This window comes from Scyliorhinus canicula, chromosome 10 (genome assembly GCF_902713615.1).
Source record: "Scyliorhinus canicula chromosome 10, sScyCan1.1, whole genome shotgun sequence".
NCBI classification, from domain to species: Eukaryota; Metazoa; Chordata; class Chondrichthyes; order Carcharhiniformes; family Scyliorhinidae; genus Scyliorhinus; species Scyliorhinus canicula.
The window spans coordinates 24730736-24754587 of NC_052155.1; the positions used below are offsets into that span (position 1 = coordinate 24730736).

General features: G+C 48.2%; 1 protein-coding gene across 1 annotated transcript; it reads right to left on the reverse strand.

Annotated features, from left to right (window-relative positions):
* Nucleotides 1-411: 411 nt before the first annotated feature.
* LOC119972917 (leucine-rich repeat-containing protein 30-like) lies at nucleotides 412-12793 on the reverse strand. Its single transcript, XM_038810462.1, has 2 exons — nucleotides 12630-12793; nucleotides 412-1606 (listed from the first exon to the last, which is right to left on the reverse strand). Exon 2 carries the CDS (start codon nucleotides 1551-1553, stop codon nucleotides 654-656), a length of 900 nt encoding a protein of 299 aa, XP_038666390.1. The 5' UTR covers nucleotides 1554-1606; nucleotides 12630-12793; the 3' UTR covers nucleotides 412-653.
* Between the last annotated feature and the right edge of the window lie 11059 nt (nucleotides 12794-23852).

The following is a 23852-nucleotide window of genomic DNA, read 5'->3' on the forward strand; positions in this document are numbered from 1 at the left end:
CTTCTCAAAGGCAATTAGAGATGGACAATAAATGCTGGTCTAGCCAACAACACCTACACCCAGAGAGCAAATTTTAATAAGAAGATTCCGTCATTGACTCCTCTTAGAAATCGTTTACCTCCAGCACTGTAATGTTCTGCTAATCAGTACTGCCACCTCTCCCTCCACCTTGAGAACGTTGTACATGTGAATGGTACATTGATGCCCTGTAATAGCAGAGAAGAAGATTGGTGCAATGTGTGCCCATACACACATTAAGTTAAATAATATGTTGTACAAGAAATATCAGCATATTGGGTGGAAAACAGAAATGGTGTAAACCTGAGATGAAAACGGCTTTAAATATTCACCAAAAATACTTTGTAAACCATACAAAAACTCAACTCCTTAAAATAAACACAGTCCGTTAAATTGAAGAAAATTTGTTTTGAATTTATTCTGTGATTTTGAAAGTATATACAGGGCAGGTTTAGCTCTCTAAAACATGGCTCATTTTCTTAAGCATTGTTGGTGCATGCGTATGATGCACACATGTTGCAAATCAGTATAGGTAGGCCAATTGCATGAGCAAGCTAATTCGCGACAGAAAATCAAATTCTGTACTCAAGGCCTCCAAGTCACAAACATTCAGAAGCTCAGAAAGAAACCAGTTCTTATTTATTGGCCTGCTTGGGTTTCAAATAGTCAAACAGAGGTTCGAGCCCCTCTTCCACCAGGTCCGGCAATGGTTTGGCAAGTGGGTTGCATTTGACATGAAGCCCCGAATCGAGCGAATGGCAGGCAATCCTCTCCAACTCGGTCAGCATGGGGAGGTTTGTGGGGAGATTTTCAATCTCATTATAGTTCACATTGAGCAGCTTGAGAGGCCTCATCAAGCAGATGGATTTGGGCAGGAATCGGAGCCTGTTTTTCTCCGCGATAAATATCCTCATGCTTTCCAGTTGACCCACACTTTCAGAAATGCTTTCAATTTTGTTGCAGCCCAGGTGTAAGAAAGTTAACCTCCTCATCCGGTAGACACACGTGGGCAATTGCACGAAGCGATTGTTGCTTAAATTGAGCTTTTCCAGCTTCCTCAGGTCCTCCAAGCTCTCAGGGAGTGACGAAAGCATATTGTACGAGAGGCTCAGGACCTGGAGTTTTTTGCACTGGCCCAGTTCATGTGGCACTTCTTTGAGACAATTCCAGTCAGCAAACAGAACCCTCAGTTTCCTCAACATTCCAATTTCTTTTGGCAAATCAGCCAGCTGATTCCCCAGCAAATTCAGAATGGTCAAATTCTGAAGATTCTCAATGCCAGGACCAATACTGAGGAGGAAATTATGTGACACGTTCAGTTTTTCTACTTCAATTACCTGCCAAGCAATTTCGGGGATTTCGCTCATTTCCATCATTGCTAACCCCAGAGAGTTGTGGCCATAAACCATCTTCAATTGACTCCTTAACTCAGCAACCAAGAGTGCATCTTCCTCGTTTGAAGGCGCTGCCCCTTGCCTTTTTATTGTTTTCCTGAGCTTTTCTTTTGAAACATTCTTTGACACACAAATTCCCATTTTAATTGCTCAAGTTCTTGTACAATTTCTGCCAAGGTTTAGGTATTGGCGACCTGTAAAAGTAAAATTGACAGTGTTCGAGATAATATACGAAACTATGAAGCAGGCAAAGTCAATAATGGACAGCTTATGGACCATCTATATCCCACAGGTAGCATTGCAACCTGTACAATGTCGTTCATGCACAAACACTTGTCACAGTGCACCTAGCAAAGGCGGTGGATAGGGGTATTGCAGTCTTGAGGGATTGTTTCCAATGTATGACCGTTACTGCAGAGGAACCTGCTTGGCACATGTGGCAGACAACATTGCGAGATGTACAAGCCTTCAGATTGTCCTGCAATGGGTGAGAATCAGTTCTGCAGTCCCCAGCAATTACTGCCATTATTCCGGTGTCTGTATCTTTTATCAATGCTGAAATTCTGAAATGCATTGGACTGACAGTACGAACCCACATATGGACTGTCGATTTACAGAGCTGAGACAAATAGCGAGACACAAGATCGCAGACATTTGGAGGCATTATTATGATTTGTTCGCGGTGTGTGGTTGTCGTTGGCAACCGCACCCTAATGGTCATTCCTAAATGCCATTGAGAGGGTGGTGATGAGCCGCTTTCTTCAAATTCTGCAAGGATCGGCAACAAATGAGCCAGCGAAGCCCACACCCCGGAAAAAAATAATTTAGAATAAAGTCCATGTAGGTCAACCCACAGTGCTGTTAGGAAGGGGGTTCCAGGATTTTGGCCCAGTGGCAGTGAAGGAATTATTTGTGGATATATTTCCAATCAGAATGGTGTGAGCCTTAGAGGGAAACCTGCAGGTGGTGGTGTTCCCATGTATCTCCTGGCTTTTTCCTTCAGGGTGGGAAGGCCACAGGTTTGGAAGGGGGTCACCAAGGAGCCTTGGTGAGCTGCAGTGATTTTTAAAAAAAATTAATTTACAGGACGTGTGCGTCGCTGGTTGGGCCAGCATTTGTTGCCCATCCCTAGTTGCCCTTCAGAGGGAGGTGGTGAGCTGCCTTCTTGAACCGCTGCAGTCTCTGAGGTGTCAGTGCATCCATAGTGCTGTTAGTGAAGGGGTTCCAAAATTTTGACGCAGTGACAGTGAAGGAATGGCGATATATTTCCAAGTTGGGCTGGTATGTGACTTGGAGGGGAACCTCCAGATGGTGGGGTTCCCAGGTAGCTGCTACCCTTCTCATTCGAGATGGTAATGATCGTGGGTTTGGAAGGTGTTGCCTGAGGACATTGGTGAGTTCCTGCAGTGCATTTTGTAAATGATGCACACAGCTGCCACTGCGCATCGGCGGTGGGGGGGAGCGAATGTTTGTAAATGGAGTAGCAACACATTGCTTTGTCCTGGTTGGTGTCGAGTTTCTTGAGATTTGTTGGAGTTGCACTGATCCAGGAATTGGAGAGCATCCCGTCGCACTCCTGACTTGTACCTTGTGGACATGCTTTGGGGACATACTTTGGTCCATCCCCTAATAACCCAATTGCCTGCCTCGCAACACCGTCAGAAGTTTCCGACCCTACCCTCCCAGGGATCCCTACCTGGCCTCGATGTCCCAACACTTAGGCCCAGGCAAGTTGTTGCAGTGCTTCTTCCGACCGTGCTGCACCTGGACGGGCTGAAGGGCTATTGCCAATCTGATTGAGCGACAGCTCTCCACGGCAGGATGTCCTTCCAAGTGAGGACAGAAGTCCCGCCTGCTGCTAATCAATGCTCATTAAGAGTGTAAAATAGCTGCCAGCCTGTCATTCAGCAACAGTCAGTTGTGTTTCTCAATTTTCCCACCGGATGGCGGGGGTCAAAGTTCAGGCCATGGTGGAGCACCTGACCAAGGCTCCTTTGACAACACCTTCCAAACCTCCACTACCATGATGGGCAAGGGCAGCAGACAGTAGCATGGGAACACCACCACATGGATGTTCCCCGTGAAGCCACTTACCACCCTGACTCGGAAATATATTGCCTTTCCTTCACTGTCGCTGGGCCAAAATCCTGGAATTCCCTCCCGAACAGCACTGTGGATGTACCTACACCACATGGACTGCCGTGGTTCAAGAAGGCAGCTCACCACCACCTTCCCAACAGCAATGAGGGGTGGGGCAGTAACTGCTGGCCTAACCAGCAACACCCACGTCCTGTGAATGAATTTTAAAAAAGAAAATTAAATGCAAATCCACGGCACTGGGCGGCATGGTAGCACACTGGTTATCACTGTTGCTTCACAGCCCCAGGGTCCCAGGTTCGATTCCCGTCTTGGGTCACTGTCTGTGCGGAGTCTGCACGTTCTCCCCGTGTCTACACGGGTTTTCTCCGGGTGCTCCGGTTTCCTCCCACAAGTACCGAAAGATGTGCTGTTAGGTAATTTGGACATTCTGAGCTCTTCCTGTGTCCCCGAACAGGCGCCAGAGTGTGGTGACTAGGGGATTTGCATGGTAACGTCATTGCAGTTCATGTAAGCCAACTGGGAACAATAGTAAAGATTATTGTTATTAGAAGCTTCCTTGAGCAATTAGCAGCTCGTTGACTGTACGGTGTGCTGATTTAGACCACTCGCCCACAGGCTAGTCACAGGCTCAGTTCAGCAGCCAAACATCAGGACTATACTCTTGGCTGCCTGCAAGCAATGCCACAAGGTAGAGTGTTCACCCTGAGTAATGTACATTTTATACATGTACTCTATACATATTTCTTTATGATGATGATTGAGATTTTTTTCCCAACTCCTGGATTGCTAGTTGATGAGACCATCAATTCATGCGACACGTGGTTAGAAGCAAACAATGGTTTTAATCGTCTTACAACAGAGCCTGCCTGTGACACGATGGATTCCAGATGAACTGGCAGGCAGGCTCACAGCATCAACCTTTATACTTCTGGTTAGGGGGAGGCGCCGCGGGTGGAGCCGCGGGTGGAGACCAGTACAAGCTCCTCATCTCCCCCTATGGGTAGAGCCGCGCAACTACACATGATCTAGTACAAGGTACAGGCTCAACACATGTTGTACAATACAGTGTGGATTATTAGTGTTTATAATTCACCACACTAATCATGATGAGTTTGATGATCAACAATAGGGATAAAATAGGAGTACAGTGATAGGTTTGCATTAAGTAGTTAGGGGAGATGGTAGTGTCATGGTTCTATCACTGGACTAATAATCAATGAGGCCCAGACGAAGGCTTTGGAGGTGTGGGTCCAAATCCCGGCTACCACAGCACTGATAAAATTTAAATTCAACTAATTTTTTTAACTCTTCAAGGAAAGCATTGGTGAACTGTTGTTAATTTTTATTTTTAAAAAACCCATCTGCTCCACTAATACCCTTTAGGGAAGGAAATCTGCCAACCTTACCTGGTCTGCCCTACATGTGATTTCAGACCCACAATAGTGTTGGTTGATTCCCCTCTGAAATGGGCAAGCAAGCCATTCTACTCAAGGGCAACAAGTGTTGGCCTTGCCAGCTGTGACCACGTCTCATTAAAGAAATAATTTTTTAAAATCAGATGCTTCAGCATTGAATTCCCTGCCATTGTCAATTATTACATGTATAACACACATTCCTTTACCCAAGCATCTGACCGTTTATTCCTTACCTGTTTAAAGGCTAAGAATTCACAGCAAGGTCAGATGCAGAATGTAAAGTGATGGAAGGGGCCTTCAACAGCACTATCCAGCATCACTTACCTTAGTAATTTTCTTTTTAATTTAGAGTGCCCAATTATTTTTTTGTTTTCCAATTAAGGGGAAATTTACTGTGATCAATCCACCTAACCTGCACATCTTTGGGTTGTGGGGGTGAAACCCACGCAGACATGGGGAGAATGTGCAAACTCCACACGGACAGTGACCCAGGGCCGGGATTCGAACCCGGGTCCTCAGCGCCGTAGTCCCTGTGCTATCAACTGCACCACATGCCGCCCACCACTTACTCAGTAATAACCTGTTCACGGCCGCTCAGTTTGGGTTCTACCAGGGTCACTCAGCTCCCACCCCATTACTTGATTCAAACATGGACAAAAGAGCTGAATGCTAGAGGTGAGCTGAGAGTGACTGCCCTTGACATCAAGGCAGCATTTGACCGAGTACGGTATGGTAACAAGCAGCCCTAGCTAAACTGGAATCACTGGGAATCAGGAGAAAGCTCTCAGTTGGTTGGAGTCATACCTGACACAAAGGAAGATGGTTGCAGTGGTTTGAGGTCAATCACTTCAGATCGAGGACATCACTGCAGGAGTTCCTCAGGGTAGTGTCCTAGGCCCAACCATCTTCAGCAGCTTCATCAATGATCCCCCTTCCACCACAAGGTCAGAAGTGGGGATGTTTGTGGATGACTGAACAATGTTCAGCACCATTCGCAACTCCTCAGATAATGAAGCAGCCCATGTCCAAATGTAGCAAGGCCTGGACAACATCCAGTCTTGGGCAGACACATAGCAAGTTACATTCACGCCACACAAGTGCCAGGTAATGACCATCTCCTACAAGAGAGGATCTACCCACCGCGCTTGACATTCAATGGCATTACCATTGTTGAATCCCCTCAGTCCTGGCACAAAGCTCACAAGTTGATGGTCTACAGAGCAGGAATGATACTCACCTTCCTATAAAGCTCATAGGCGTGACCATATACAGCAGGCACCTCAAAACACTGGCAGAGTACCACCAGCACTGTCACTTCAAGATCGTACAAAGCCATTGGCAGGATAGGCACACCAAAATCAGTGTCCTCGCTCAGGCTAACACTCCCAACATCAAAGCATTGACCACGCTCGGTCAGCTCGGCTGGACAGGCCACATGCTTGACTGGAGACCCCCAAAACAGACGATCTGGTCAGAGCTTTGACAGGGCAAGTGAGCCCCAGGAGGGCAGTGGGAACAGAGGGCGAAGGACGCCCTCAAAGCCTCCATGAAACGGTGTAACAGCCCCACTGACAATAGGGAATCCCTGGCACAAGACTGCCCGAAGTGGAGGAAAAAGCATCTGGGAAGGAGCTGAACACCTTGAGTTTCATCGCCAAGAGAAAGCTGAAGCCAAGTGTCGACAGTGAAAAGCGCGCATGGTAACCCAGGTCCACCCCCACCCCCCAATCACCGTCTGCCCCAGGGACTGCAGGTCACGCCTTGAACTCCCCAGTCAACTGAGAACTACTTTTTAGTGCGTAATCCCCTGGTTAATCCCCTTCAAGACACACACCATTCTGACTTGGAACTAGATCTCCATTCCTTCACTGTTGTTGCGTCAAAATCCTGGAACGTCCTCCCTAACAACACTGTGAGTGTACCTACGCCACATGGAGTGTAGCAGTTCAAGAAGGCGGCTCACGACCACCTTCCCAAGGGCAAATAAGGGTGTGGAATAAATGTACCCACATCCGTAAATGACTGAAAAAAAGTATCAGTTGATGGTAGTGGGTAGAAATTGTGCATCTTTGTATTATGCTGGTCTATGTTTCCTTAAAGGGGCAATCACCACACCTTCTATCTAAAACCCACAGGTGGGATGGTCAGAAAATGGAGGGAACCCAAATCCACCAGATTTCTTCACCTTGTTTGAGTCCGAAAGAAGTCCTGGTCCAACTGAGAGTGGGTGGTTCCTGATGTACTATAGGAGGTAGGGAGGTCTTGTTGGCACAGTGGCAATGTCCCTACCTGTCTGACGCAGAAGCACCCAGTTCAATTTCCACTTGAGCACTTGATCGCCACAGAGGTGCATTCATAACACAACCTCACAGATTGATTATCTGCAGGTCACGCCTTGAACTCCCCAGTCAACTGAGAACTACTTTTTAGTGCGAAATCCCCTGGTTAATCCCCTTCAAGACACACACCATTCTGACTTGGAACTAGATCACCATTCCTTCACTGTTGTTGCATCAAAATCCTGGAACGTCCTCCCTAACAGTTCAGTTTTGGTCTCCTTACTTGAGAAAGGACGTACTGGCACTGGAGGGTGTGCAGAGGAGATTCACTAGGTTAATCCCAGAGCTGAAGGGGTTGGATTATGAGGAGAGGTTGAGTAGACTGGGACTGTGCTCGTTGGAATTTAGAAGGATGAGGGGGGATCTCATAGAAACATTTAAAATTATGAAGGGAATAGATAGGATAGATACGGGCAGGTTGTTTCCACTGGCGGGTGAAAGCAGAACTAGGGGACATAGCCTCAAAATAAGGGGAAGTAGATTTAGGACTGAGTTTAGGAGGAACTTCTTCACCCAAAGGGTTGTGAATCTATGGAATTCCTTGCCCAGTGAAGCAGTTGAGGCTCCTTCAGTACATGTTTTTAAGGTAAAGATAGATAGTTTTTTGAAGAATAAAGGGATTAAGGGTTATGGTGTTCGGGCCGGAAAGTGGAGCTGAGTCCACAAAAGATCAGCCATGATCTAATTGAATGGCGGAGCAGGCTCGAGGGGCCAGATGGCCTACTGCTGCTCCTAGTTCTTATGTTCTTATGTCGAGAGCACGCAGTAAGAGTGAGGAGGTCTCGGGACCAGCCATCATTGATCTGGAGTGGCACCCCTTCAGCTATAGCCTCTGGCGACAAGCCAGTGTCCTCTTCCAGGGAAAAAGCTGCTTTGGAAATAGACCTGAGCTTTGTTTGCTCTTAATAATGTCTTGAGATACGCCCTGCTTCACAGTCTTGTCGAAAAGTGCAGTGGAGATCCCATTTTCCCAAAATAAACAGGGTGGAGTGGGAATTGTTACAACAAAATGCCCACTCTTGCTTTGCTGAGACCACAATAAGACCACAAGGTGTAGGAGCAGAAGTAGGCCATTCAGCCCATCGCGTCTTCTCCACCATTCATTGAGATCATGACTTATCTGATGTGATAATCCTCAACTCCACTTTTCCACCTGGATAAAAGCAAATTACTGAGGATGCTGGAATCTGAAACGAAAGGGAAAATGCTGGCAAATGCTGGAAAATCTGCCAGACTTGCTGAGATTCTCCAGCATTTTCCCTTTCGTTCCACTTTTCCACCTTATCTCCATAATCCTTGACCCCCTTACTGATTAAAAGTCTGTCTACATCAGCTTTACACACACTGAATGAAGCAACCTCTGTAGTATAAGAGTCACTACTCTCCGAGAGAAGACATTCTCCACATCTCGGTCTTAAATTGGCGACCCCTTATCCTGAGATTATGCCCGCTGGTCCTAGACGCTCGCAGTGGGAACAAAGTCTCGGAATCTACCCTATCAAGCTCCCTGAGAATATTATAGGTCTCATTAAAGTCCTCTCTCATTCTTCTCAACTCCAATGAATACAGGCCCAACCTACTCAATCTCTCCTCATAAGAAAATCCCTCCCTCCTCGGGATCAACCTGGTGAATCTTCTCTGAACTGCCTCCAATGCCAGGATATCTTTACTTAGATAAGAAGATCAAAACTGGTCACAGTATTCTAGGTTTAATCCAACTAGTGGCTTGTGTAGTTTTAGCAAGACTTCCCTATTTTTGAGAAACACCTGTGTATTGTCAACACAACAAAAAATCACAAAGTTTGGAGAAATGAATGTCATCCGACTAAATGAACATAGAACATAGAACAGTACAGCACAGAACAGGCCCTTCGGCCCTCGATGTTGTGCCGAGCAATGATCACCCTACTTAAATCCACGTAACCCGTATACCCGTAACCCAACAATCCCCCCATTAACCTTACACTACTGGCAATTTAACATGGCCAATCCACCTAACCCGCACATCTTTGGACTGTGGGAGGAAACCGGAGCACCCGGAGGAAACCCACGCACACACGGGGAGGACGTGCAGACTCCACACAGACAGTGACCCAGCCGGGAATCGAACCTGGGACCCTGGAGCTGTGAAGCATTGATGCTAACCACCATACTACCGTGAGGCCCGTGAAGTGATGGATTGTTAGGAATCTGCCTGGAGACAGCAGTAGAGAGAATTCAAAGGGCCTCAATTGGTATGCTTCTCCCGGCAATGAGTTTAGAACGGCTGTTTAGACAATAATCAATTGTGAATAACTTATGGAAGAGAAACAGATAATAGACAATTGGGAAGGTCAAAAAGAAGACAAAAAAGAGTGGCTAAGGTAAATATTGGTCCTTTAGAGGATGAGAAGGGAGTTTTAATAATGGGAAATGAGGAAATGGCTGAGGAACTGAACAGGTTTTTTGGGTCGGTCTTCACAGTGGAAGACACAAATAACATGCCAGCGACTGATAAAAATGAGGCTATGACAGGTGAGGACCTTGAGAGGATTGTTATCACTAAGGAGGGAGTGATGGGCAAGCTAATGGGGCTAAAGGTAGACAAGTCTCCTGGCCCTGATGGAATGCATCCCAGAGTTCTAAAAGAGATGGCTAGGGAAATTGCAGATGCACTAGTGATAATTTACCGAAATTCACTAGACTCTGGGGTGGTCCCGGTGGATTGGAAATTAGCAAACGTGACGCCACTGTTTAAAAAAGGAGGTAGGCAGAAAGCAGGAAATTATAGGCCAGTGAGTTTAACTTCGGTAATAGGGAAGATGCTGGAATCTATCATCAAGGAAGAAATTGCGAGGCATCTGGATAGAAATTGTCCCATTGGGCAGACGCAGCATGGGTTCGTTAAAGGCAGGTCATGCCTAACTAATTTAGTGGAATTTTTTGAGGACATTACCAGTACAGTAGATAACGGGGAGCCGATGGATGTGGTATATCTGGATTTCCAGAAAGCCTTTGACAAGGTGCCACACAAAAGGTTGCTGCATAAGATAAAGATGCATGGCATTAAGGGTAAAGTAGTAGCATGGATAGAGGATTGGTTAATTAATAGAAAGCAAAGAGTTGGGATAAATGGGTGTTTCTCTGGTTGGCAATCAGTAGCTAGTGGTGTCCCTCAGGGATCCGTGTTGGGCCCACAATTGTTCACAATTTACATTGATGATTTGGAGTTGGGGACCAAGGGCAATGTGTCCAAGTTTGCAGATGACACTAAGATGAGTGGTAAAGCGAAAAGTGCAGAGGATACTGGAAGTCTGCAGAGGGATTTGGATAGGTTAAGTGAATGGGCTCGGGTCTGGCAGATGGAATACAATGTTGACAAATGTGAGGTTATCCATTTTGGTAGGAATAACAGCAAACGGGATTATTATTTAAACGATAAAATATTAAAGCATGCCGCTGTTCAGAGAGACTTGGGTGTGCTAGTGCATGAGTCACAGAAGGTTGGTTTACAAGTGCAACAGGTGATTAAGAAGGCAAATGGAATTTTGTCCTTCATTGCTAGAGGGATGGAGTTTAAGACTAGGGAGGTTATGTTGCAATTGTATAAGGTGTTAGTGCGGCCACACCTGGAGTATTGTGTTCAGTTTTGGTCTCCTTACTTGAGAAAGGACGTACTGGCGCTGGAGGGTGTGCAGAGGAGATTCACTAGGTTAATCCCAGAGCTGAAGGGGTTGGATTATGAGGTGAGGTTGAGTAGACTGGGACTGTACTCGTTGGAATTTAGAAGGATGAGGGGGGATCTTATAGAAACATTTAAAATTATGAAGGGAATAGATAGGATAGATGCGGGCAGGTTGTTTCCACTGGCGGGTGACAGCAGAACTAGGGGGCATAGCCTCAAAATAAGGGGAAGTAGATTTAGGACTGAGTTTAGGAGGAACTTCTTCACCCAAAGGGTTGTGAATCTATGGAATTCCTTGCCCAGTGAAGCAGTTGAGGCTCTTTCATTACATGTTTTTAAGGTAAAGATAGATAGTTTTTTGAAGAATAAAGGGATTAAGGGTTATGGTGTTTGGGCCGGAAAGTGGAGCTGAGTCCACAAAAGATCAGCCATGATCTAATTGAATGGCGGAGCAGGCTCGAGGGGCCAGATGGCCTACTCCTGCTCCTAGTTCTTATCTTCTTATGTTCTTATGTCCCTGAGATATACATATTTTAATGTATAGTCAAGGAAGTTGATAGGAGCAGGCAGCCAAATACACAGAAGGCATAATCAAAGAACATCAAAGGTATAATTGCCCAGACCCTGAGAAGCCAGAAGAAGCTGTTCCCATCTAGCAGTCTCAGAAAGCAGACAGGCCAGTTTCCAGCCACCAAGCCTGAAGGTCAAGTTTACAGAAAACAAGCCTCTAAGTCTTAAAGCCAAGGCAGTTCAGAAAACCTTTGTAACAGCAATTTTTCAATATCTTCGCTGGACCAGGAAAAAGACGGTCCCCAGATCTGAGTATCATCCCTGTATTGTCTGTTAACTATAGGTGGTCATTCAACTTGGATGTTGTTTGGGGAACAAGGAAGTCTTGCAGAGTTCAGGTACTGTAGATATATTTTATAACAAGGATTCATACACTCATATGAAAGCTGTGTGTTTAGTCATCCATACATCTTAATTGGGTGAGGGTGGAGTAGTTCTGTTTGTGTGCATTTGTTTTTTTCTCTACTTTAATAAATAGTCTTTAATAATGGTTACACAACGACTGGGCTGTTTACTCTCACTGGGAGTTCACATGTCTCCTCACATAAAACAAAACACAACCCGATGTTTCAAGTTGGGATACTCTCACAGAGAACATCAGCGTGCTGCCTGACATTATCAACTTTCAGAATATATCAATGTTAAGCAGGCTACAGCACATTCATAAACACAGAACACTGATAGAACCTTAACTAAAAGGAAAATACTGAAGTGCTGGAATCTGAAACAGGATTTTAACTGTTCACTCAACACCCAGGAGAAATTTGTGATCTTTTTTATTGTTTCATTCATTCGCTCATTAGTCCCAGAAAGTTGAGACTGCCATGCCCCACCTCTGCTGTCATGTGCTCCCCTTACATATTCCACATTAGTCAACCACATTGTTTCATTATTTAAGAATCAGTGCATTACTAGTAAAGATTTTACATGCGTACCGTGATTCTAATATCCAGAGGTAAGTTGAGAAGTTTTGACACTTTAAGGCTACGACCAGCACTCCCATCAAGTCATGATTGAGTTTGATTCACTGTGTAATGCTGACATTATTGATGATCATCAATATATGACTTGCTCAAAGCAGAATTTGAATCAAGATAAATCGTTTTCAAAACACAATGCATGTACTTACGGCGAAGAGATTTGTGTCCTGGTGTTGAGCTCTGTACGGCACAGAAAGCACTTTTGTAATTATTGACGAGGTAAGCTTTAGTGAGGCCAACTTTCATTTGCAGCTGTTTCTGTCACTTGTTTCATTAAGTGCGGTAGAATTGCTGGTATACAAATAGATCACTCATATTACTCACTTATTTTTGTTGTTGTCTCAAGATAGCCTTTCATTTTCAATTAAATAAGCGGCTCCTGCAGGGATGAACTATAAATAAATGTGAAGCTCCTGAGTTCTATCTTTATTTCAAAGAATGTTTATTTTTTTCTCATATTATTCGGCTAACCTGCCATTTTGTTGCAATGCACACAGGAGAAAGAAGGGATAGTTTATGACTTAGTCATTCCTGAGCTTATCCAGCCCTCATTTCCTGACAGCAATGTAACAGCAGGACAGAGGTACGATCAAGCATAGAACATAGAACATAGAACATTACAGCGCAGTACGGGCTCTTCGGCCCTCGATGTTGCGCCGACCTGTGAAACCATCTGAAGCCTATCTGACCTACACTATTCCATTTTCATCCATATGTCTATCCAGTGACCACTTAAATGCCCTTAAAGTTGGCGAGTCTACTACTGTTGCAGGCAGGGCGTTCCACACCCCTACTACTCTCTGAGTAAAGAAACTGCCTCTGACATCTGTCCTATATCTATCACCCCTCAATTTAAAGCTATGTCCCCTCGTGTTGGTCATCACCATCCGAGGAAAGAGACTCTCACTGTCCACCCTATCTAACCCTCTGACTATCTTATATGTCTCTATTAAGTCACCTCTCAGCCTTCTCCTCTCTAACGAAAACAACCTCAATTCCCTGAGCCTTTCCTCGTAAGACCTTCCCTCCATACCAGGCAACATCCTAGTAAATCTCCTCTGAACCCTTTCCAAAGCTTCCACATCCTTCCTACAATGTGGTGACCAGAACTGCACGCAGTACTCCAGGTGCGGCCGCACCAGAGTTATGTACAGCTGCAGCATGACCTTGTGGTTCCGAAACTCAATCCCCCTGCTTATAAAGGCTAGCACACCATATGCCTTCTTAACAGCCCTATTAACCTGGGTGGCAACTTTCAGGGATTTATGTACCTGGATGCCGAGATCTCTCTGTTCATCTACACTACCAAGAATCTTGCCATTAGCCCAGTACTCTGCATTCCTGTTACTCCTTCCAAAGTGAACCACCTCACACTTTTCCGCATTAAACTCCATCTGCCACCTCTCAGCCCAGCTCTGCAGCTTATCTATGTCCCTCTGTATCCTATAACATCCTTCAGCACTATCCACAACTCCACCGACCTTCGTGTCGTCTGCAAATTTACTAACCCATCCTTCTACACCCTCTTCCAGGTCATTTATAAAAATGACAAACAGCAGTGGCCCCAAAACAGATCCTTGCGGTACACCACTAGTAACTGAACTCCAGGATGAACATTTGCCATCAACCACCACCCTCTGTCTTCTTTCAGCTAGCCAATTACTGATCCAAACCGCTAAATCACCTTCAATTCCATACTTCCTTATTTTCTGCAATAGCCTACCGTGGGGAACCTTATCAAACGCCTTACTGAAATCCATATACACCACATCAACAGCTTTACCCTCATCCACCTGTTTGGTCACCTTCTCAAAAAACTCAATAAGGTTTGTGAGGCATGACCTACCCTTCACAAAACCGTGTTGACTATCGCTAATCAACTTGTTCTTTTCAAGATGATTATAAACCCTATCTCTTATAACCTTTTCCAACATTTTACCCACAACCGAAGTAAGGCTCACAGGTCTATAATTACCAGGGTTGTCTCTACTCCCCTTCTTGAACAAAGGGACAACATTTGCTATCCTCCAGTCTTCCGGCACTATTCCTGTCGACAAAGACGACATAAAGATCAAGGACAAAGGCTCTGCAATCTCCTCCCTGGCTTCCCAGAGAATCCTGGGATAAATCCCATCTGGCCCAGGGGACTTATCTATTTTGACATTTTCTAAAATTGCTAACACCTCCTCCTTTTGAACCTCAATTCCATCTAGCCTGGTCGACTGAACCTGAGTGTTCTCCTCGACAACATTGTCTTTCTCCAGTGTAAACACTGACGAAAAATATCCATTTAATGCTTCCCCTATCTCCTCTGATTCCACACACAACTTTCCACTACTATCCTTGATTGGCCCTAATCTTACTCTAGTCATTCTTTTGTTCCTGATATACCTATAGAAAGCCTTAGGGTTTTCCTTGATCCTATCCGCCAATGACTTTTTGTGTCCTCTCCTCGCTCTTGCAGTGAATGCACGGCCACACAGTGGTTAGCGCTGCTGCCCCACAGCGCCAGGGACCCGGGTTCAATTCTGGCTTTGGGTCGCTGTCTGTGTGGAGTTTGCACATTCTCTCCATGCCTGCGTGGGTTTCCTCCGGGTGCTCTGGTTTCCTTCCACAGTCCAAAGACATGTAGGTTAGGTTGATTGACCATGGTAAATTGCCCCTTCGTGTCCAAAGGTTAGGTGGGGTTATGGGGATAGGGCGGGCGAGTGCTCTTTCGGCGGGTCAGTGCAGACTCGATGTGCCAAATGGGGAGGTGGTGGCTTAGTGATATTGTCACTGGACTAGTAATCCAGAGACTCAGGGTAATGCTCTGGGGATCCAGGTTCAAATCCCGCCACTGCAGATGGTGAAATTTGAATTCAATACAAATCTGGAATTAAACGTCTAACGATGACCAGGAAACCATTGCCGATTCTCATAAAAACCCATCTGGTTCACTAATGACCTTTAGGGAAGGAAATCTGCCATCCTTACGTGGTCTGGCCTAAATGTGACTCCAGACCCACAGCAATGTGGTTGACTCTTAACTGCCCCTCAAGGCAATTATGACTGGGCAATAAATGCTGGCAGAGCCAGCGACGCCCATGTCCTATGGATGAATTTTAAAAAATGGCTTCCTTTTGCACAATATGTAAAGTAAAGCTGCCAAATGGGAGCAGATGTAGGCCATTCGGCCCCACAACCCTGCTCCGCCATTCACTGAGACCATGGCTGATCTGTTTATATTTCTAATTCCACATTCTCATCTACCACTGATACCCTTTGATTCCTGTGCCTGAATCATAGAATTTACAGTGCAGAAGGAGGCCATTCTGCCCGTCAAGTCTGCACCGACCCTTGGAAAGAGCACCCCACCCAAGCCCATGCCTCCACCCTATCCCTGTAACCCAGTAACCCCATGTAATCTTTTTTGGGCACTAAGGGCAATTTAGCATGGCCAATCCACCTAACCTGCATATCTTTGGACTTGTGGGAGGAAACTGGAGCACCTGGAGGAAACCCCCGCACACACGGGGAGAACGTGCTCAGCCAGTGACCCAAGCCAGGAATCGAACCTTGGACCCTGGAGCTGTGATGCAACAATGCTAACCACTGTGCTACCGTGCCCCCCACCTTAAAATTATTCAATGACTCTGCCCCCACCACCTTCTGAGGAAGAGACTTCCAACGTCACACAATCCTCTGAGAGAAAAATTCTCCTCATCTCAACCGTAAAAGGGCAATCCCTAATTTTAAAACAGTGCTCTCTTGTTCTGGACTGTTCGGGATCTTTCATACTTCAATCAAGTCACCAATCACTCCTCTAAACTCCCGTGGACACTAAGCTATTCTTTCCAACCTTTCCTCATAAGGTGACCTGTTCATTCCTGATATCAATCTAGTGAACCTGCTCTGAACCATCTGCAACACATTTATATCCTTCCTTAAATAAGGAGACCAAAACTGCACACAGTACTTTCATTGTAGTCTCACCAATGCTCTGCATAACTGAAGTATAACATCCTACTCAATTCCTCTCGTAATAAAGGATAGCATTCCATTAACCTTCTTAATTACTTGTTGCATCTGCATACCAAATTTTTGTGACGCATGCACTAGTACACCTAGTACACTATGACACTCTGCATCTCCGGATTCTGCAGTCATTCTCCATTTAAGCAACACTCTGCTTTTTTATTCTTCCTGCCAAAGTGAACAACTTCACATTTTCCCACAATATGCTCCATCTGCCAGATTTTTACCCACTCAATCTACCTATATCTACATCCATCTGCAACTTCCTTATGTCCTCTTCACAACATATTTTTCTACCTATCTTTGATCATCTGCAAATTTAGCTGTCATGCCTTCGCTGTCCTCATCTAAGTTGTTGATGTAAATTGTAAAACGTTGAGCCCCAGCATTGACCCCTGTGGGACTCCATCCCATCACATCCTGCAAACAAAGAAAAGGCCTATTTATACATACTCCCTGTTTTCTTTTTTTTTTAATTAATGTAGAGTATTCAATTCTTTTTTTTTCTCCAATTAAGGTGCAATTTAGTGTGGCCAATACACCTACCTTGCACATAATTTGGGTTGTGGGGCTGTGACCCATGCAGACACGGGGGGAATGTGCAAACGCCAGTGCAAACGGGGGAGGGGGGGCGGCACAGTGGTGCAGTGGTTAGCACTGTTGCCTCACACCGCTGAGGACCCGGGTTCGATCCTGGCCCTGGGTCACTGTCTGTGAGGAGTTTGCACATTCTCCCCATGTCTGTGTGGGACTCACCCCCACAACCCAAAGATGTGCAGGGTAGGTGGATTGGCCACGCTAAATTGCCCCTTAATTGGAATTTGGTTTTTTAAGTATTGATGAAGACAGCCAGGAGAACTTTCAATGGGATCTTTTACGTTCACCCAAGAAGGAATACAGAGTCTTGGTTTATAAAAGATGGTACCTCCAACACTACCTCAGTTCTACACTGAGATGTCAGCCTGGATTATTATGCAATCTAGCGGCTGTGCGAGCCGTGGGCACAAATCCTGGACCTCAGTTTGTAATCTCCCCGCCCACGTCTGGTGAAACGATTAGGAAGGGCGCGAGCCTGATTAGTATACTTGAAAACAAATTTGCATTCAATCATCATCAGGCTTAACGTTGCTCCATCCAACCTCTTCACATGGTCCCAGCTAGCTGGCGCAACGTCACGCCGGCGTGAATCACTATTGGTTATCAAAACGAAAACCAATCGTGATGATCACGCCAGGGGCGCGGCGGTAAGTATAGTCCCCGAGGGGTTAGGAACAGGGTCAGGCCGTGCCCGTGCCACCACCGCTACCGTACTTCCTTCGTTGTTGTCTCCCCTCCCCCCCCCCCCCCCCCCCCCCTCCCGCCCTCCCCTCCCCTCCCGGGTTGCTGCTGTCACTGCCTCAGTTTCTATCTCTGATCTAAGAGGTCCAGGAAGGGTTGCCATCGCCTGAAAAACCCCTGCACCGACCCTCTCAGGGCGAATTTGATCCTTTCCAATTGGATGAAGTTTGCCATGTCGTTTAACCAGGTGTTAACACTTGGAGGCCTGTCGTCCCTCCACTGAATCAAGATCCTCCTCCGAGCCACCAGGGACGCAAAGGCTAATATTCCAGCCTCCCTCGCCTCCTGTACCCCCGGTTCCACCCCAACCCCGAAGATCGCAAGTCCCCATCCTGGCTTGACCCTGGACCCCACCACTCTCGACACCGTCCCTGCCACCCCCTTCCAGAACTCCTCCAGTGCCGGACATGCCCAAAACATATGTGCATGATTCGCAGGGCTTTCCGAACATCTAATACACCTGTCTTCACCCCCGAAAAACCGACTCATCCTTGTCCCCGTCATATGGGCTCTATGCAGTACCTTAAATTGAATGAGACTTAGTCTCGCACATGACGACGACGAGTTGACCCTCTCCAGGGCGTCTGCCCATGTCCCGTCCTCTATCTGTTCCCCCAGCTCTAACTCCCACTTATCTTTCAGCTCCACTACTGGTACCTCCTCCACCTCCTGCATAATCTTATAGATGTCCGAGATCTTCCCCTCCCCGACCCAGACCCCTGATAGCACCCTATCACTCACCCCCCTGTCGGGAAGCGCGGGAACCCCTCTACCTGTCGTCTGGCAAATGCCTTCACTTGGAGGTACCTGAACGTGTTCCCCGGGGGGAGCCCAAATTTCTCCTCCAGCTCTCCCAAGCTCGCAAACCTCCCCTCTATAAACAAGTCCCTCAGTTGTCTAATACCCGCCCTCTGCCAGCTCTGGAATCCCCCTCCTGTATTTCCCGGCGCAAATCTGTGGTTCCCTCTTAGTGGTGCCCCTATCAGACCTCCCACTTCCCCCCTGTGTCGCCTCCACTGCCCCCAGATCTTGAGGGTGGCCGCCACCACCGGGCGCGTGGTATACCTCGTGGGAGGGAGCGGCCATGGTGCCGTTACCAGTGCCCCTAAGCTTATGTTGCCGCAGGACGCCCTCTCCATACGCTTCCAGGCTGCCCCCTCCCCTTCCATCATCCACTTTCGTACCATCGATGTATTTGCCGCCCAGTAATATCCTGAAAGGTTGGGTAACGCCAGCCCTCCACTATCCCTACTCCGCTCCAAAAAGACCCTTCTAACTCTCGGGGTGCCATGTGCCCACACATACCCCATGATACTACTCGTTACCTTCTTGAAAAAGGCCCTGGGGAGGAAGATGGGCAGACACTGGAACAAAAACAAGAACCTCGGGAGGACCGTCATTTTAACTGACTGCACCCTCCCTGCCAGCGACAGCGGCACCATATCCCACCTCTTAAACTCCTCCTCCATCTGTTCCACCAGTCTGGAAAAGTTCAACTTGTGGAGGGTCCCCCAGTTCTTTGCCACCTGCACCCCCAAATACCTAAAACTTTTAACTGCTCTTTTGAAGGGGAGCCTCCCAATTCCCTCCCCTTGGTCTCCCGGGTGTATTACAAAGACCTCACTTTTCCCCAGATTTAATTTATACCCCGAAAAGTCCCCGAACTCCGCTAGTATCCCCATTACCTCCGGCATTCCCCCCTCCGGGTCTGCCACATACAACAACAAATCATCCGCATAGAGCGAGACCCGATGTTCCTCCCCTCCCCTTGTCAGTCCTCTCCACCCCCCTGAACCCCTCAGTGCCATCGCCAACGGCTCAATCGCTAATGCAAAGAGTAAGGGAGATAGGGGACATCCCTGCCTAGTACCTCGATGGAGCCCAAAATATTCTGACCTCCTCCCGTTTGTTACCACACTTGCCATCGGAGCTGAATAGAGCAGTTTTACCCACTTGATAAATCCCTCCCCAAACCCAAACCTTTCCAACGTCTCCCACAAGTATTCCCACTCCACCCTGTCAAATGCCTTCTCCGCGTCCAGCGCTACCACTATCTCCGCCTCCCCTTCCACTGCTGGCATCATAATCACATTTAACAATCTCCGGACATTTGTGTTAAGTTGGCGTCCCTTCACGAACCCCGTCTGGTCTTCATGGACTACCCCTGGCACACAGTCCTCTATCCTGGTTGCCAGGACCTTTGCTAACAGCTTGGCGTCAACATTCAGGAGGGAGATGGGCCTGTAGGACCCGCACTGGACCGGGTCCTTGTCCCGCTTCAAAATCAAGGAGATCAGGGCCTGTGACATTGTTGGGGGCAGAACCCCCCCCTCGCGCGCCTCACTAAAGGCTCGCACCAGCACTGGACCCACCAAGTCCACAAATTTCCTGTAAAACTCCACCGGGAACCCATCCGGCCCCGGCGCCTTCCCCGCCTGCATCTGGCCTATCCCTTTAATTAGCTCCTGCAGCTCTATCGGCGCCCCCAACCCTTCTACCAGCTCCTCCTGTACCTTTGGGAACCCCAATTTGTCGAGAAAGTTCTTCATTCCCCCTCTCCTCTTCGGCGGTTCAGACCTATACAATTCCCTATAGAAGTCCCTAAAGACCCTGTTCACCTCTTGCCCCTTCTGCACTACGTCCCCACCCCTCTCTCTCACTCCCCCAATCTCTCTGGCTGCATCTCGCTTACGAAGCTGGTGTGCCAGCATCCTGCTCGCCTTTTCCCCGTACTCATACGCCGCACCCTGCGCCCTTCTCCACTGCATTTCCGCCTTCCTAGTGGTCAGTAGGTCGAACCTGGCCTGCAAGCTACGCCGCTCCCTTAATAGCCCCTCCTCTGGTGCCGCCGCATATTTCCTATCTACTTCTAGGAGCTCCCCCACCAGCCTCTCCCTTTCCTGCCTCTCCTTCCTCTCTCTGTGTGCCCTTATGGAGATCAGCTCTCCTCTAATCACTGCTTTCAAGGCCTCCCAGACCGTCCCCACCTGCACCTCACCTGTGTCATTCGTACCCAGATAGTTCTCAATGCCCGTTCTCACCCTTCTGCACACCTCTTTGTCCGCCAACAGCCCTACATCCAGGCGCCACAACGGGCGTTGGTCCCGCGCCTCCCCCATGTCCACGTCCACCCAATGTGGTGCATGGTCCGATATCGCGATGGCCGAGTACTCCGTGTCCTGCACTCTCGGTATCAGCCCCCTGTTCAATACGAAAAAATCGATCCTAGAGTACACTCTGTGGACGTGGGAGAAAAAAGAATACTCCCTCGCCCTAGGCCTACCAAATCTCCATGGGTCTACCCCTCCCATCTGCTCCATGAACCCCCTTAACACCTCTGCCGCTGCCGGCCTCCTATTCGTCCTGGAACTCGATCTATCCAGCCCAGGGTCTAACACCGTATTAAAGTCCCCTCCCATGATCAGGCCCCCTGCCTCCAGTCCCGGGATGAGGCCCAGCAGGCGCCTCATAAAACCCGCGTCGTCCCAGTTCGGGGCATACACATTTACCAGTACCACATTCTCTCCCTGCAACCTACCCCTCACCATCACGTACCTGCCCTCCTTGTCTGCCACCACCTCTGCCGCCACAAACGACACCCTCTTTCCCACCAAAATCGCCACCCCCCGGTTCTTGATATCCAAGCCTGAGTGGAACACCTGTCCCACCCACCCCCTTCTCAGGCGGACCTGATCTGCTACCCTCAAATGAGTCTCCTGCAGCATTGCTATATCAGCCTTCAGTCCCTTCAGGTGTGAGAAGACCCTTGATCTTTTGACCGGCCCATTCAGCCCCCTTACGTTCCACGTGATCAATCGGATCGCAGAGCGACCCGTCCCTACTCCCTGTCGATTAGCCATGTCTTGTCCCTTGCTCGCCCCGGGTCATCCCTCCTTTTCTGACCCGCTTCCCATAGCGATGCCCCCCCCACCCCCACCCCCCCGGCTCTCCCCTTCTCGTCCCTGGTCTTTCCAGCAGCAACCCGGTGTCCCCCCCCAGCCCCCCCCCCCCCTTCCCCCCCCCCCCCCCCCCCCCCCCCCTGGCTAGGACCCCTCCTAGCCGCGATGTACCCAACATCGTACTCCCGAGAGTCAGCTGGTCTCCGCTGACCCGGCTGCTCCTGCCACATTCCGACTCCTCCCGGTTCACCCCATCTGCGCCCGTGAAAGATCCCCTTAAAACCCCAGAGAAAGACCCGCATAATCAACCCGCTCCCCCCCGTCCCGTCTCCCCAACTTAACGATATAAATACCCAATGGCAACTAAATACATAAATACTTAACTACATACTTAAATAACAAAATAATTAACTAGCTATCAACTAACAGTGTGCTCAACCATCACCCTCCATCAAACAGTATAAATAACCGCAGATAACCATAACCCGAAAAGAAAAAAAAAAAAGAACAAAAAACCCCCCCCAAGCACCCAAAGAAAAAGGGTAAGAGGGGTAAATAACTAGGGGAAATTGGAAACGGGAAGAAACACCCCATAAGAAGCCAACGACCCACAATAGAGATTTCAACAGTACAAATATACAGAAACACCCAACAACTCGAAACCTTCAAGATATTCAGAAAAGTCAACCGTTCGAGAAAAAACACCCCAAACAATCCACGAAACTGTTACCCAGTTCGGACCTGGCCTGAAAAAGAAAAGGGCCACTTGCTCAATCAAGAGTCCCCAGGCGGCTACGACCGCCGGTGCTCCCAGGTTTTAGTTCGTGTCCAACTTTTCCTCTTGTACAAAGGTCCAGGCCTCCTCTGGGGGCTCGAAATAATGATGTTGGTCCTTGTAGGTGACCCACAAGCGCGCCGGTTGCAGCATTCCAAATTTGATCTTTTTCGCGTGTAGCACCGCCTTTGTCCGGTTGTACCGGGCCCGCCGCTTTGCCACCTCCGCACTCCAGTCCTGGTACACCCTTACCGTCGAGTTCTGCCACTTGCTGCTTTTCTCCCTTTTTGCCCACCTCAGGACTTTCTCTCGATCACTTAGCCGCTGGAACCGCACCAGCACCGCCCTCGGGGGCTCGTTTGCCCTAGGCCTCCTGGCCATGACCCGGTATGCCTCTTCCAATTCCAGGGGCGCCGGACCGGCCCCTTCCCCCATCAGGGAGCTCAACATCTCCGCCACATATCCCGGGAGATCCGACCCCTCCAGGCCTTCTTCCAGGCCCAGGATCCTCAAATTTTTCCTCCTCATCCGAGTGTCCAGCTCCTCGAAGCGGCTCTGCCACTTCATGTGGAGTGCCTCGTGCACCTCCACCTTTGCCCCGATGACTGTGGCCTCCTCCTCCCTCGCGGTCATCTCCTGCTGCAGATCTTTAATCGACGCCTCTTGGATCGCCTGGGCTCCCACCAACCTGGTGGCCGTCGCTTTCATGGACTCTAAGAGCTCCACTTTCATCTCCGTGAAAAAACGGAGGAGAGCAGCCTGCTGCTCCTCCGCCCATTTCTTCCACTCCTCCGATGCACCGCCGGCCGCCATTTTGATTTTCTTCCCCCGCTTTTTTTGGGGAGCTGCTGCCGTTTTTCTTGCCGCTCCACTCCGGGTACCGACTATAAAATCGGTCTAGTTCTCCTCAGGGGACCTTCCCCCACCGGGATTCGTTTTTTCAGCGCCGTTGGGGCCCTCCAATTGGCCCAAAAACACCTTTGTCGCAGGAGCTTCCAAATGTGCGGCTTAGCTAGTCATAGCCGCAACCGGAAGTCGCGGCTGTGCAACTTGAGGGATACCCGTCGGTTTCCAGTCTGACCCTGACACTCTGCCAGATTTTGGGAAGATTCCGTCCTTAGAAGTAAAGGGGCTGGTTTAGCTCACTGGGCTAAATCGCTGGTTTTGAAAGCAGACCAGGGCAGGCCAGCAGAACAGTTCGATTTCCGTAACAGCCTCCCCGAGCAGGCGCCGGAATATGGCGACTAGGGGCTTTTCACAGTAAGTTCATTTGAAGCCTACTCGTGACAACAAGTGATTTTCATTTCATTTTTCATTTCATCATGTCCGTGCCAGCCATCAAG